This window comes from Equus asinus, chromosome 1 (genome assembly GCF_041296235.1).
Source record: "Equus asinus isolate D_3611 breed Donkey chromosome 1, EquAss-T2T_v2, whole genome shotgun sequence".
Taxonomy (NCBI): domain Eukaryota; kingdom Metazoa; phylum Chordata; class Mammalia; order Perissodactyla; family Equidae; genus Equus; species Equus asinus.
The window spans coordinates 192,553,878-192,568,319 of record NC_091790.1 but is presented as its reverse complement, the minus strand read 5'-3'; the positions used below and the strand labels follow the sequence as shown (position 1 = coordinate 192,568,319).

The following is a 14,442-nucleotide window of genomic DNA, read 5'->3' as shown; positions in this document are numbered from 1 at the left end:
AGGACGGCTTTGGGGAGAAAAAGGAAAAGAATAAAACCTTTAAAAAAACAAAAAGATGATTCAGGATGACAGAAAAAGGTTATTTCCCAAGGGCATATGTACCCTAAATTGAACAGTTCTGTGTATTCATGTGCCAATTTGCCAACAAAGCTCCAAACTATATTTAGGACTTAGTTTTTAAAGTTTAACAGTAAAGTTTTAATTATTCACTCGAAAGCTGTTAATGTGCCTCTGATTTCCTAGGCATCAAATGTATTTTTGGTTTAGGTAGTCTCCAGAAATGCTTATTAAAGGAATGCATATTTTTTTAAGAGACTGAGAAGGATAAAATACAAACAGCAAATCTGTTCAATACAAGGACATATTACACTTCAAAAGCCAAATCAGGTAAAACCTAGGTTTTCTGGCATTTTACAAACTGGAAAGCTCTAGAAATTGGCTCTAATACAAATTTTTTCAAAAATCAAGCCAGTAATCCAGTCTAATGCTAAAAACACTTGTTAAAAAATACCAAAGTAGCCCAAAATAAACCATTTCTGGGGAAGAGATTGAGTTTAAAGTAACTACAGATTAATTTTTTCACATTTGCATGTGGAACCACCGCTGTCGTATCTTGATAAGCAGCTCAACAAAACCAAGATATTCTCCAGCTCCTTACCTGTTAAAAGGCAACACAGTTCTGACTAACAATCATTAAATTTTGAAATCCAAACTCAGTTACTGAAACATTTATTTAGCATTCCACTTTTGAGTTGATTGATTATTCATTCAACACAATGGAGGAACACTGTTCTAAATGTCGGGGATACAGCATTGAACAAAACAACATCCCTGCCTTAATTATATGAAACTTACAGTCAAGTGGCTGGTTGAGAAAATTCTGCACAGGTTTACTTCTTATCACCTATTCTGCTTCTCTATACTTTCATGGATCTTTTCTATATGTACTACCAAAGAGACTTCAGCAGTTTTAAAGAATAGGTTTGTATGTACCCAACTAACTGATTTTAAAATAGGCCTTAAAAGAAAGAGTTAGAGGAGCAATAAAGGAGTTTCAATTAGTGAAAATTGCACTTCGGATAAAACCCAGAACCTCTTGGGGCATCATAAAATCAACTCAGTCAGAATTGTTGACAACCAATACTCCCAACCAATTACTTCAAAAAGGGATATAAAGTTTTTACTTTATCCCCATCTTTAAGTATTTAAAATCAGTTCTTTTTAAATTCTATCTCTGAGCAGTAGAATCTTTTTGAAACAAAATTTCATAGAAAACTTCCACATTTAAAATGTGTAAAATTCTAGTTTAAAAAGGAAAGACTGGCCTACCCTTATGTTCTTAGTACAGAGATGTCTCCAAGGACTTGATCTGAAAGATCTGAAAGTCATTGCCCTAGATACTTGTTACCTAAAAACTAACAACAACAACAAAAACATTTTAAAAGGTATCTAGATTTAAGTAACTCAGATTCTTGCACGGCATAATATACTGTGATTCTTTGATTATGAGACACATCTGACAAGTGTAAATTTCTCTGAGCCTTAATTTTTCCCATCTATAAAATGAAGGTTTTAAGCTAGAAGACATGAGGGCCTGTCAACACTAAAATTATACTATGATAGGGGCTATAACAAAATTACTAGTGGCCATTTCTGAATTTAGGACAGGCACACTATGAGAGTATATATTTCCATCTCTGCAGATCTTAATATCGACTTCTGTAACCATCTCTGCTTTAGATTTGATGCCTTTTGTAAATTATCACTAACACGTATCTTTTTCCCAGATCACTAGGAACTAGATAGACTTTTTTAAAAGTACTTCAATATACTTATCTTTCCTCAGGGAAGATATGTACCAGAAATAATGTGCTGGGAGCAGGTGGGGATAACAACTCTACTCAGATTTTTTGTTTTGCCTAAATCTGAAAGGGGATGCTGTCTAGTGTCTGCATGGTGAACACAACAGGGAGAAACCAAGTGTGCCAAAAGGAGAAAAGAGTGGGACTAAAACAAGAAAATATTCTAGATGCATAGGAAAATAAGCCAAGCCTTTGAAATACACTAACTTCCTAAGTTATAAGAAAATTTCATGCTTCTTATAAAAATCATAATCCAAAGAGATACATATACAATTACTTTGATTCTGTTCTACATTTTACCTCCTGATTAATTTATTAGTTTAAGAATTAGTTACACCAGAGTTGCAGACTAATGAAAGGTAAAATGTTACAGGGGCATTTCATCAAACTGAATTCCAAAAATATTCCATACTAATTGTCAGTTAGAGTATATTTTTAGAAATCACACTTGTCCATTTTCAAATGCTTGATATAAAGTTCAACCTCTTTATAATGGAAAACGACAGAGAATACATTTCTGTGTATTCTTTTGCTAAATAATCTAGAATATTGGTGAGTCCTATTCTGCCAGAAGTGATAATTCTGAGCAACAAGGTCAGGAAAACTAAAGGGCAACCTTCAGTTATACAACAAAGAAAAAGCATTATAAAGTCAAGTTACAATTCAGTTCTTTTCATCTAACATGTAAAAACAAAACAAAACAAAACAAACCAGCACCTTCAACATAAAGAGGTGTGAACTGTTAGACTTTGTGCCAGAAAAGTCTTTGTTCTACAGAGATTGGTTGCTAAAGAAGTCACAGCTCTATAATTACAAACCATTTGTACATAGGATGAACGGTTATAAACAGCCCTTTTTAGTAATCATAAGGGTCATGAGGAAGTGACACTACGGATGGTTTCAAGTTCTCAAGGATAGCACTCTATGGCAACCCTGGAGTTGCCTTAGAGTCCTAGAGACAGTCCTTAAAATTCTGCTTAAATTCTGACACACATTCACCACTACGTAACCCCTTCCTTACATATGACCACCTTTTTTCTATTAGACTGACAAAAAGGAGGTATTTCTCATCTAGAGTTTCCCTGGCAAGCACCTGTGGAAGGACTTTCCTTAACTGTTTTTCATATAATCCAAGATAGGAGCCCCTCTCTCTCTCTCTTTTTTTTTTTTTGGTGAGGAAGACTGGCCCTGAGCTAACATCTGTTGCCAATCTTCCTCTTTTTGCTTGAGGAGGATTGTTGCTAAGCTAACATCTGTGCCAACCTTCCTCTATTTTACGTGGGATGCTGCCACAGCATAGCTTGACAAGCGGTCCTAGGTCTGGCCCAGGGTCAAAACCTGCGAATCCCAGGCTGTCAAAGTGGAACACACAAACTTAACCGCTACAGCACCACGCCAGCCCTAGGATACCAGCAATTTTAAGCTTCATCATTAAGTTCTGTACCATATGAAAACTGTTACCAACAAAGACAGTATTTTTCTGTCATCAATTTTAAGATGTACTATTTCAGGGATGTTAAAATTTGAAAAGATGTACATGTTATAAATCAAACAGCAGGAATTTTACAAGAAGGGAAAGTTCAAGACCAACCACTCATCCTTTTTATTTAAAATGATGCAGGATTAAGTATTACCTACAGAGTAGAAAACATGCTGAAGACTACAGCTCAGAAAATTTGGGTTTGGTCCCAGTCTTACTTTAAATCAACAAAACTGAGTGATTTTGAACAAGTCAGTTAATATTAAGGCTAACTGTGGATCATATATCTCAAAATGGCTTAAATAAATAAACGAGCATAACTGCATATGTGCATTATAAAAAGTAAAGGACAGCCGTGATGCCAGATTTTTATTTTTAATGAAATACCTGAAGAACATAATACATCAAAGTCTTGCTATGGCTGGTCTTAAAGTATTAAAAAATAAAAAACCCAAATTCTGCCACTTTGTTAATGAATCTAGCTCTCAAAATTTATTTGAAGTGATGATTTAGCCATTAAATAAAATGACTTTGTTAAATTTAACACAATAGTAAATGTGAAGAATCAAAGTACACTACAGATAGATTTTATAGATTTCAATTTTATTATAGCACAGTAGAAAATACTTCTAAAACTCTAAAGAGGAGATCTGAGGATTAATTATCTGTCATAGTCCTAATTCAAGCACTCAGAAACTGGATTTCTTTCCTTGTGGTATTACACTTTTTAAAAATTTAGGTATTATATATACTTATTATATATACTTTTAAAAATTTAGGTATTATATATTTTTTAAAGCATAGGCTCTTTTTTTCCTTTTAACATTAATATATTTTTGATAGTTTTTCCTACTGGAAAAAGAAAGCGATGTCTTCTATTGCATATGCCTGATACATATCTGTTTGGGGCATTTAACTCTTCCTATCAAGAAGAAATCACTCATTTAGACATCCTTAACCAAGGGAACTCATCACTTCTGAAAAGGGAAGTCAGAAGTCTTTTCTTCATTTCAGTCATTTCTGGCAAATGAGAAATAAAGTCAACTCAATATTTAGCCCCCACTGGCACTTCTCCGCCATCAGATGCAGCCTGTGAATGGAAGCTCTTGCAGTGACTAATCATTTCCACCCAATCCAAAAGCCAGGGAACCAAATCCTTGGTTCCACTTAAGTCCAGCATCATGTGGTTTATCTTCCAAATTAAAATGACGATACTCTAACATCAGCCAACACCATTAGACACAGAATCTGAATTAGGTGAGCTTTACATTATTAGGAGTCAGCAACATAAATGAATTTTAAAGGATAATACTACTTGCAAATTAAGCTGTGTGAATTTAAATATTTACGAATCTATTTTCCCCACTATGATTTCCACAATATAAATGTGCACAACTCTTAACAAAAATGTATACTGTTTTGGACAAAAGTCTACTCTGCTCAACAGTAAAGGAAACTATTTTGAAAACCATTTATATTGTTTCTAAACTAAAAGTGCAACTGCTATATAACTGCCTTTATATTCCAAATAAGAAATGTTTTAAATTGTTCTGAAGAACAAAAAAACCTACAAAGTACAGCAGTGAGTTGTGTGAGAAATCCCATTATTGCAGATTTAAATTATCAACCTAAATAAATAAACAACATAAGGGACGCAAAGCCCTCTGCTAAAAGCAGTGTTTAAAAAAATCATTGCAGAATAATTTGACAAGGAATTAAGACTTTATCAAGTTGTTCATTTTTGTAGTATACCAATAATCAAATAATAGATTTAATAAATACATACAGTTCCAGAGAGGACATCATGAGGGCAACAGTTGAGAAGGTGACTCTTGCATACTCTGTCATCACTGAATTTGATTCGTTGACGAGTAGTATCTCCTGTAATATAGGAAAGTTAATAACATTCAAGGTTAGACAACTGCAAAATACGTATTTTCTGAGAGCCCTACGATCACTAGCTTTTTATGTGTGGCTTATTACACACACATTTATAAATCAGCTCAAGAGGGATTAGTTTTTCTATAATATCCTACAGAAAATCTATTTTAGACAACATGCAGCTGCAGTACGTGTACTGCACATGTAACTCAAATAGTCCAAGTGGGAAAGCAATGCATTCTGTTACACAGAGCACTTCAGAAAAGCAGAGGATTTTAGAGCAGGAATGGACCTTAAAGATTATCAAGTCCAACTCCTTCATGTTGCAGATGAGGAAACTGAGGCCCCAAGAGGTTAAGCGACTTGCAGCAGACCCACTAGGAGAGTTTCTACTGGTATACAATGTTCCCTACTTGACACTAAGCACTGATTCATTTTGTAATTATTTACATTAATTGAAAAACATAAAAAGTAATCTTGCAAACATTGCATACACACTGCGAATCCCCACTGAACCCCAGACGCCATTTCTTCCACTATTTTGTTCCAGCTGAAGTGTCTCCCTTTTGCTGCTGGGAGGAGTTAGAGAGGGTAGAATAACGTGTTTAAGAGCGTACAAACCTGGAAGAAGGACTTACACACCAGTCAAACAAAGGCACATTGCCGAAATGAAATGTTAACTTTAATGCCTCCAAAGGTCCCATACCTCCAAGTTTTTTGTAGTCTGTGCTATATATGGCCAAAGTGGGTACATTTAAATTTATTCTATCTTCATAAAACACAATACACCTCCTAAGCAACAGAAGTATCCAACCTGCTAATCAAATATGCCTATCTACTCAAAATTTTAAAGAATCTAAGAAAAAGAAAAGTAACTAGCTCTAACAAAACATAGATGTTAGTTACAATTTTTTTGCTTAGAATCTTTGAAAGAAAAAAAACCAAACAAAACTCAAGGATGTTTCCTCTATGTAGAATGATAAGCCCTAAGAAACGTAGGTGTTTTATTTTAGCCTTAAATTGATATCATCATTAATGAATGAAAACCTACTGGTGAATTACTGAAGCAAGAACTGTAGGTACCAAAACAGATTGTAAATACCTTTGTACTTCACATGATGCTTGGAGCACTCCAAAAACTTTCATCTAGGAAAGCGACTCAATTATTTAATTTCTGTCTTTCACATGTGAATAACAAAAAAGGTTAAAACTTTACCCCTTTCATATGGTCTTATTTTGAAGAGCTTAACTCAAAGTCAACTAAATACTGTCATTTTTAGGTGGGGTAAGATTTTGTTCAAATTGTTTTGACTTGGTTAAAAAGACTTAAAGAATATCCTAATTTGCAAACAGGGTACATAAAATTTTAAGAACAGTAACATAGCTAAAATGATAGCTTCAGAGCAGTTCAACAATAGGTTTTCTAGAGGCTAGTCTCTAGCTAAATAGCTTATTTTTGACACCACAATTTGGAATAATTCACTTAGTGTTCACGCCTGCTACTATAATAAAGGTTGTCTTGATGGTCCTTTTTTCCTTTTAAACACAACTGCTTTTGTTCCACATTCATTAACACATCTGAAAAGTTAGTGATAACTCACGGCTCGGCGAATGCGGGGCCTTTCTGACACTCCCTTGCGGATTGAAGTGGGCAGGCATAGATACATTGAACCTTTACAAATAAAACAAGGGGCCAGATTGTTCAGTTTGTATAGAATAGACTCTGCCAGCAATTTCAATACAGCATCTAGAAGTACATGTTGACTGTAAAGATTCTGGTATATGAAAACAAAAGTGAACAAAATCAGGGTGTTTTATTTTTTAAATATTGACTTAGTAAGTCTAAGGCTAGAGCAGAATGTGACTGACCATGGGCAAAAGTCCAAGGCTGCAGCTCTGGAAAGTGGTCCTTGGGCCAAGAGGGTTTTAAAAAACATTTTTTTTAAAGTATATTTCATCGAGACTTTGGTGAGGGCCTCAGGCTGATGTGAGAATGGGACTGTGATAAGCTCACGCCAGAATGGCAATGCTACATTAGAGGGCTATATTAGAAGCTTTTTGCTTCCTAGCCTATAAAAAAAAAGTTTTATTTTAAATCTGTACCCAAATTATGCTAAGAAACTTAAAGATGATATACATTTTTTAAGTACGGGCAAAAAAATCTTACCTACCTAGGAGTCTCCCTGCTACAAGTCTCTAAGCTTTTCAGTAATGCAACAGTGGTATAGTTTCAGCACTTTGTCAAACTAACGGCTCGAGAATGTTATAAGCTAGACCTTAGAATAAAATCAAGATTCATGGAAATTTTACTAATCAAACATTTCATCAAGTAGGGCAACTGCTTTCGCTCCAGAAATCACAACATTAAATCTATCATTCAGATATATGTGCCCTGAAGACACAGCTCTCAGATAAGATATGAACAATTTCAAACACAAATTTAGCAAATATTATCCCTGACGAGCTTTTAAAAAAGAATCAGTTTCTATAAATGCCAAAAAGTATTTTAAAACAATTCTTCACTGCATATGAATGGTTGTTCCACAGACATTTGATAACTGCAGCAAATACAATAAATACAGCTATCAAATGTCAGCCTGTACATTACAGAAAGCTTTAAAACAATAAAATAATAAAACCTCTAATAATTTGAGATACAGAAATATTCTGAGAGGGACCAGCAAGTGAGTATCTGTTTACTGATATCTTGAAAGTTTTACTTAAAAGACTTTAAGGTTAACATTCAAAACTAATTTGGCCACATTACCATGCAGTACTTAATAAATTTATTTGGGCTTATGCCATGAAAGTATAATCTGGCTACACCAAGAAATTTTACAATAAAAATACTGGTAATTTTGGTTTCTGTCAAGATATCTGGCCCAAACCATGTTTTTCAAAAGAAACTAGGTAAACAGTGCCCATTTGAGGGGAGCGGGGGACACAAATATGAACCAAATCTCTTTATAATACAAGGAATTAATTTATGAGTTCAATGCATTTTATCTTTGGGTTTTCTGGGCATATATTCATACAAAAATAACCTAAATTAAGAAAAAACAATTGCCCTGTTACACTAACATTGGATCCAAATCAGAGAATCAAACCTATCAGTGAACATATCCTCTGTGCTAGACAATGAGGTTAGAATAAGGCAACTAAGACAAGCTCTCTACCCTCAAAGAGCCCATGATTCTGCTAGAGAAACAGGACATTTAAATGAAGTAACAAGTAATAATACAAGGTAGCATGATCCAAGTATGAAAAGGATGTTTCAAACAGTAGTACTTCAGGAATTCTAAGACTAGAATGACTATTAGGGACTGGAGAGGTTAGAAAAGGCTTCAATAAATAAGTAGAAGCCAAAACTTGAAGGAAGATAGGACTTAGACCAAAGGAAAGGAGAAAAAAGAGCATTCCAAACTGGAGTAATATCTTTGACAAAGCTTATAGAGGCTGGAAGGTTTGGGGAACAGTAAGTAAATCATATTTAACTTTGGCAAATGGCTTCATGTAGGGGAATAGCAAAGTTGGGCCAGAACAATATTTTTTGGGTAAAATTTGATTTCTTAAATAAGTTTTTCATTCTTTTCTTCAATCCAGAGTTTTAGTGTGTAAACAACGTAAAAAAAAAGTTTAAAAATAATGAGGCAGAGCTTAGACCAAGTTATTTGAGTTAACAACATGTCTTACCCATAAAAACATGGAAGTCTCTCTGCCCTCTAACCTCCACTACTAATCAGGCTTTGTACGTAACCACAATGCCAAGTTTTTAGAATTAGAAACTTGTTACGCACTTTGGCAGGCAAAGTGTTCCTCACTTGAATGGAAGCACCAAAATTTCTATTAATATTTCCCACTAAGCAACTAACTTCAGAGTACAACTCTCTTAACCTCTCTCTCTCTCTCACTTAATTCCTTCATGAGTTTCATGAATTATAACCAGTATTTGGGAACACCTGAATCACAGGTATACAATAAAAACTGGAATGCAAGTTATTCCTGTCGAAGTCTTTCAGCAATCTAACAGAGCCTAAAGTGGTACCAAGGCAGTTTCACTCAGGTAATACAGACAGGCCACACTAAAAAGAAGGCTCCTGTCCAAACCGTACCCAAATACTGCTATTCTCAAAACCCCTTCAACCTGTTGGGAGGGAAAAATCAGCCCACTGTAAACCCCAACACTGCTATTTTATGGTCCTGCCTTTTCTGAAACTGACTTCACCTTAAATTGTAGTAGTAACACTTAAAATCTTACCCTAGATGGGATCTAATATCATTTACATGGTGCATGCTATTTTCCCAACATCCACCCCCTCCCCTCCAGTGCTACCCACCCTCTCCCTCCCAAACAAACAATAAATCAAATCAACTTTCATAGATTTAGGTGCTATTTTAAAAACATCAAAATTTTACTTTACCCATTCTCTCCGATGCTCCCTGTATTTTTTTAAGCTGTGAGTGGATGACCATGCTATGTGATCAACAACTGTGAAGGCTAAGCAAAAGTGAACTGAGTTTAGTATTGTAATTTCAAAAGAACCTTAAAGTTTGTAATATTTGACATATATATTGGTATGCAGAATCCTTATTTTACTGCATATTATCAGGCATTAATGGCAAGCAATTTATAAAAAACAACTAGTATTTCTTTTGTACAGAATTAGCTTAGAGCTTAGCTTAGGGAAAACAGAGAGGAGAAAACTCAACAGCACACAAAGCAAATGGAAGCATCCCCTAGTTTATAAATGAGGCCAGGAGAGAGAAAGCCCTCCCACATCCTCCAACACCACAACCAAAGCCCTCCCCACAGGCACAGTTGTTAGGGGCCACATGTTACTGATGGCTTGGGACAGGGTAGGCACATTCCCACTGAAATAAAACCCATACACCTTCAGTGAAAGGAACACCAGAGTTAGAAGAAGTGTATAACTGAAAGCTTAAAGCTTCTTACTTCCCTGTGCCCTCGAATCCTCAAATGCAGAGAAATGTTCCACCCTCTTATTACCATTTCTTACAATATAAGCTACTGAGTCCACATAACAACGTGGGAACTGGAGAAAGACCCGTGGCCAAATTCTGGTCTAGCACAAGGAAGGAAGAATCTGCCCTGTACTAGTAAATCCTTACATCTTCACATGGAACCAAGGTAAAAGCAGGTGACTACGGCTACACAGTGACTATGATACTGAAGAACCAACGTGATCACTTTTACACCCTTGAATTTTCTCACCAACTCCACTAACTTCTCCCACCTACCTTTGTTGTTTGTTTAGAATTCAGCCTAAAACCCACCTCGAAGAACCCTTTTGTAATTAACCTTTAAAAAACAACCCTCTTATTACTCCATGTTCCTTTGTTAATACATTCAGTTTAATTCACTGTATATTTATACAGCTCAAAGTATAGGATTCATTTTATAAAAGGACTCACTATCATATCTTAACACAAAATGATTATAGATGCTTTGACACACTTAGTATGACTTGATCCATGTCAAACGTCCCAGGAATATATTTATTACATAAAGAAAGGAAAGAGAGAGTACTCAGCCAAAGATGGTAGTGGGAAAGACCAATTATGGTATTCTCCCTTCCAAATGGAACATCAAGTCACTTCTTTCTAACAGAACTTACAAATTCATCCTGAGTAGTAGTAGCAGCTCTTTCCTCCAGAAAATACAAAAATAAGGGTACTACACAGTTCAGAAAGGCTATCCCTCTTAATCCTTTCATATGGTCCTATAAGCTTATAATTAAGAATAGGTACTAATATCACCCCCACCATAATCCCCATGACAAACCCAACATTTTAAAAATGTAATGCCCACTGTAGAAGAAATTTCCAGAACAAATTCATTCTTGCTGAATATGATCAAAGATCATACTAAATACTAAAAATCACTTTTTAAATCTACCAGCCTACTTGTCTATGAAAACTGTCTAACAAAATTCTAAGGAATGAGACTGGGAAACACCCTGGATAGTAGGAGAAAAAGCTTATAGGGTCTTTAAGAGCTATTCTAATGGTGACAGAAACGTGAGAACAGAATACTAAAGGAGCTGCATTCCAAGGGCTCTACACCATCCCTTGCCACAACACTATCTTCTCTCTCTATACAAGCAGAGTCCTGGCCACTGGCAGGGGTCAACACCATCACATCACATGCTTTAGGAAATCTATCAACATATTTTTCCTCTTTGATATAAGAAATAAATTAGAAAAGCTTGAATAGTTATCTAAAAATTAAGCTCTAAAAGTAAATTATTTTATGAGATATGTTATAAAAGAAAGTCAGTCACTAAAAAGTTGCAGCCTGCTAAATTTTACACTTTGATACTTACTTGCAGAGCTGCAATTCTGATAGAGTTAACACTGGAACTCTGGATATCTGGTGCCTTCTATCATCCAGAACTTTCTATACACAAAATAGAAGCTATCTCTGGCTATGAAGAAATAGCTGAAAAGAACCAAAGAAAAAGTGATTGGCTGATTTATCTATTAAAAAGACAAGTTCTCATTGGTTGGTGATAGCTATAAAAGCTATGCAGAGCCTCCCCAAACCTAAAACCAATGAAGGAAAGAAATAAAAAGGGGAAAGAAATGAGAATATCAAAGGACAGAGGTGACAAACGACTCAATGATAAAGGAAGTTAAAATGAGAAACAGATTACCATGAAGGAGACTGAGCCTTACAACTACTGAAACAACACAGGAGAAATACTGTGTCACATTGAATACACACCAAATTCACAAGCTTCTGGAGAAGCTTCTGGAGAAAGGACTGAGACTATGAAGGGGAACATAAGAGACTTCATTTGCAATGCTTCGATTTTTTTTAATTTGAGGGAAATATACAAAACATTTGTTCATTCACACAGGTGTCTTTTGTTTTGTTTTTTGGTGAGGAAGATTGGCTGTGAGCTAATATGCGCTGCCAACCTTCCTCTCTTTGCTTGAGGAAGATTATCCTTGAGCTAACATCTGTGCCAATCCTTCTCTATTTTTTGTATGTGGGACACTGCCACAGCATGGCTTGATGGGTAGTGAGTAGGTCTGCGCCCAGGATCCAAACCTGTGAACCCTGGGCTGCCAAAGTGAAGTGTGCAAACTTAAGCACTACGCTGCTGGGCTGGCCCATCTTTTGTATTTTTAAACACTTTTTTCAAACTTAGACACCTATAATCAGTTGTCACAGAATTCATCACTTAAAAACAAACATAATTGTTCATGTGTAAATTTTCGCTCCCCACTAGACTGAGTCCCTCTAGGATTAGAGTCCTATGTCACTACTTTATTGCAGAGTCAAAAGATCACAGAAGCAAATATGTCCATAATCTCTAAGAAAAGGAAAGGAGGAAATAACCAAAGCAACTCAGCAAACTGGGGATATTCAGGAAAGCAAGATTCTATTTCTATCAACAATTACTATACCCTAAAGCACATCAGCCAATAAATACGCAGAATATCATGCCCGAGAAAATACTCCTTCTAATACTATGAGGCAAATTAAACAGTAACACAGGAATTTCTCAAACACATGGTTTCCAGAAACCGAGGTGAATCAACTGTTTTCCTAGCATGCATGCCCTGCTGTTCTCCTGTCCATAATGAAGAATTATAGCCACTTTCCCCAGTTTCTAGTCCAGGAGTTATGTTTGATATGCAGCTTTTCCCACAGCCAGGTACTTTTTCACATTCCCACTATGGAACAGAATGGTGAAATTCTGCAGAACTGCTGACTACTATGGACCAAAACACTAATGGAGAGGTGAGAAATTAAGCTAAATGAGGCAATTTCACCCTAGAAGTCTCAATGGGCCTCTCGAGAGATTCCTAGATCTCTCCATCTCACAGGTGTGTATTTCTGGCCAGTCATTTCTACTTAGTGGCTTGGATGCATACAGTTCAAGAGGCTTTCCTTTCAGACGAATAGCTAAAACAGTATTTTCGAAAGTATGGGATTTGTACAAAAGATGATTTTAGGTGTTATATGATTCCACCAACATGACATTTTAAACACAACTCAATCACTTAGAGGTGATTATTTATCATGATTGAGTCAAGAAAACAAGGTTCCACTTGGCCCTTATATGTGTTTAACACATCTAAGAAGTTCTAATTTTTAGCATAAAGTAAGTGACAACAAAATCTAGTTATCTTTATGACACCATATTGTTTTCATTGCATTTATTTTTCTGGTGACATAAACTTTCATTTTAAAATTAACTTAAAATTTTTAGAAAGTGAGTTGACAAAAAATATTAAACAGAAAATGGGATAAAAAATAGGAAAGGTGTTGTGTGTGACTAATACATGGTTTCTCAAAACTTTTAATGTGCATCAGAGTCATGAGGAAGGCTCTTAAAACACAAATTGCTGGCCCCTATCCCAAGAATTTCTGATACAATAGGCCTGGGGTGGGCCCAAGAATATGTATTTCTAACAAGTTCTCAGGTAATGTTAAGGTTTCTGTTCTGGGGACCACACTTTGAGAATCACCCATCTAGAACAGTGGTCAACAATCCTTTTCTTAAAGGGCCAGAGAGCAAATATTTTAAGCTTGCCAGCCATATCGCTCTGTTGCAACTACTCAACTCTGCTGCTGTAAGGCAAAGCAGCCACAGATATGTACAAAAAAGGACACAGTCGCGTTCCAATAAAATTTTATTTACAAAAAGCAGGTGGGCCATAGTGCCAACCCTGATCTAAAACATACCCACAAGTAACTGAAAAGGGTACACCGTGTAACCTAATAGTAGGACAGAACGTAGAAGCAGCTGAACAGCTAGGTACACGATAGGTACTACCCAAAAGATACCCAATCTATTTTACCGAAAGGCAAAGCTTTGGAAAGTTTTAACTCTGAAAGACAAAAACTAAGGTCTCAAGAAGATAAAAACAAAACAATTTACCATGCATTCAGGAGACATGACAAAAGACTCAGCAAGGGCAGCTGGTTAAATTCTTTTCAGGTTGAATCACATAGGTCAAACATCATTGCACATGGTTCACAACTAAATTAGAACATATGAATCAATATCTAGTGAGTGTTTTTTCAGGAAAAATGTTTTATAGTCCATGTTAAATAGCAAAATATGGCATTTATTCAGTTGATGAGCTACACTGTTACTTTCAGATGGCTTTGACTTTTCAAAGTCCTAAGTTATTCAGTTAAAACAACATGAAGCTGTAGCCAATTTCAGAGTTACAAACTAC

At 35.7% G+C, this 14,442-nt stretch overlaps 1 protein-coding gene across 19 annotated transcripts in view; it reads right to left on the bottom strand.

Moving 5' to 3' along the window:
- Nucleotides 1-14,442, bottom strand: part of LUC7L2 (LUC7 like 2, pre-mRNA splicing factor) — a 57,663-nt gene that overhangs the window by 37,200 nt on the left and 6,021 nt on the right. For 5 of the 19 annotated variants that reach the window (XM_044777090.2, XM_070514510.1, XM_070514480.1 and 2 more), the window contains one exon: nucleotides 5,129-5,223. In XM_044777090.2, the coding sequence (XP_044633025.1) occupies nucleotides 5,129-5,223 (95 nt within the window). Of the gene's footprint in view, nucleotides 1-5,128; nucleotides 5,224-6,824; nucleotides 6,896-9,644; nucleotides 9,722-11,567; nucleotides 11,684-14,138; nucleotides 14,241-14,442 lie in introns of those variants that run through there. The other 14 variants (XM_070514501.1, XM_044776959.2, XM_070514470.1 and 11 more) reach the window with 11 other exon arrangements.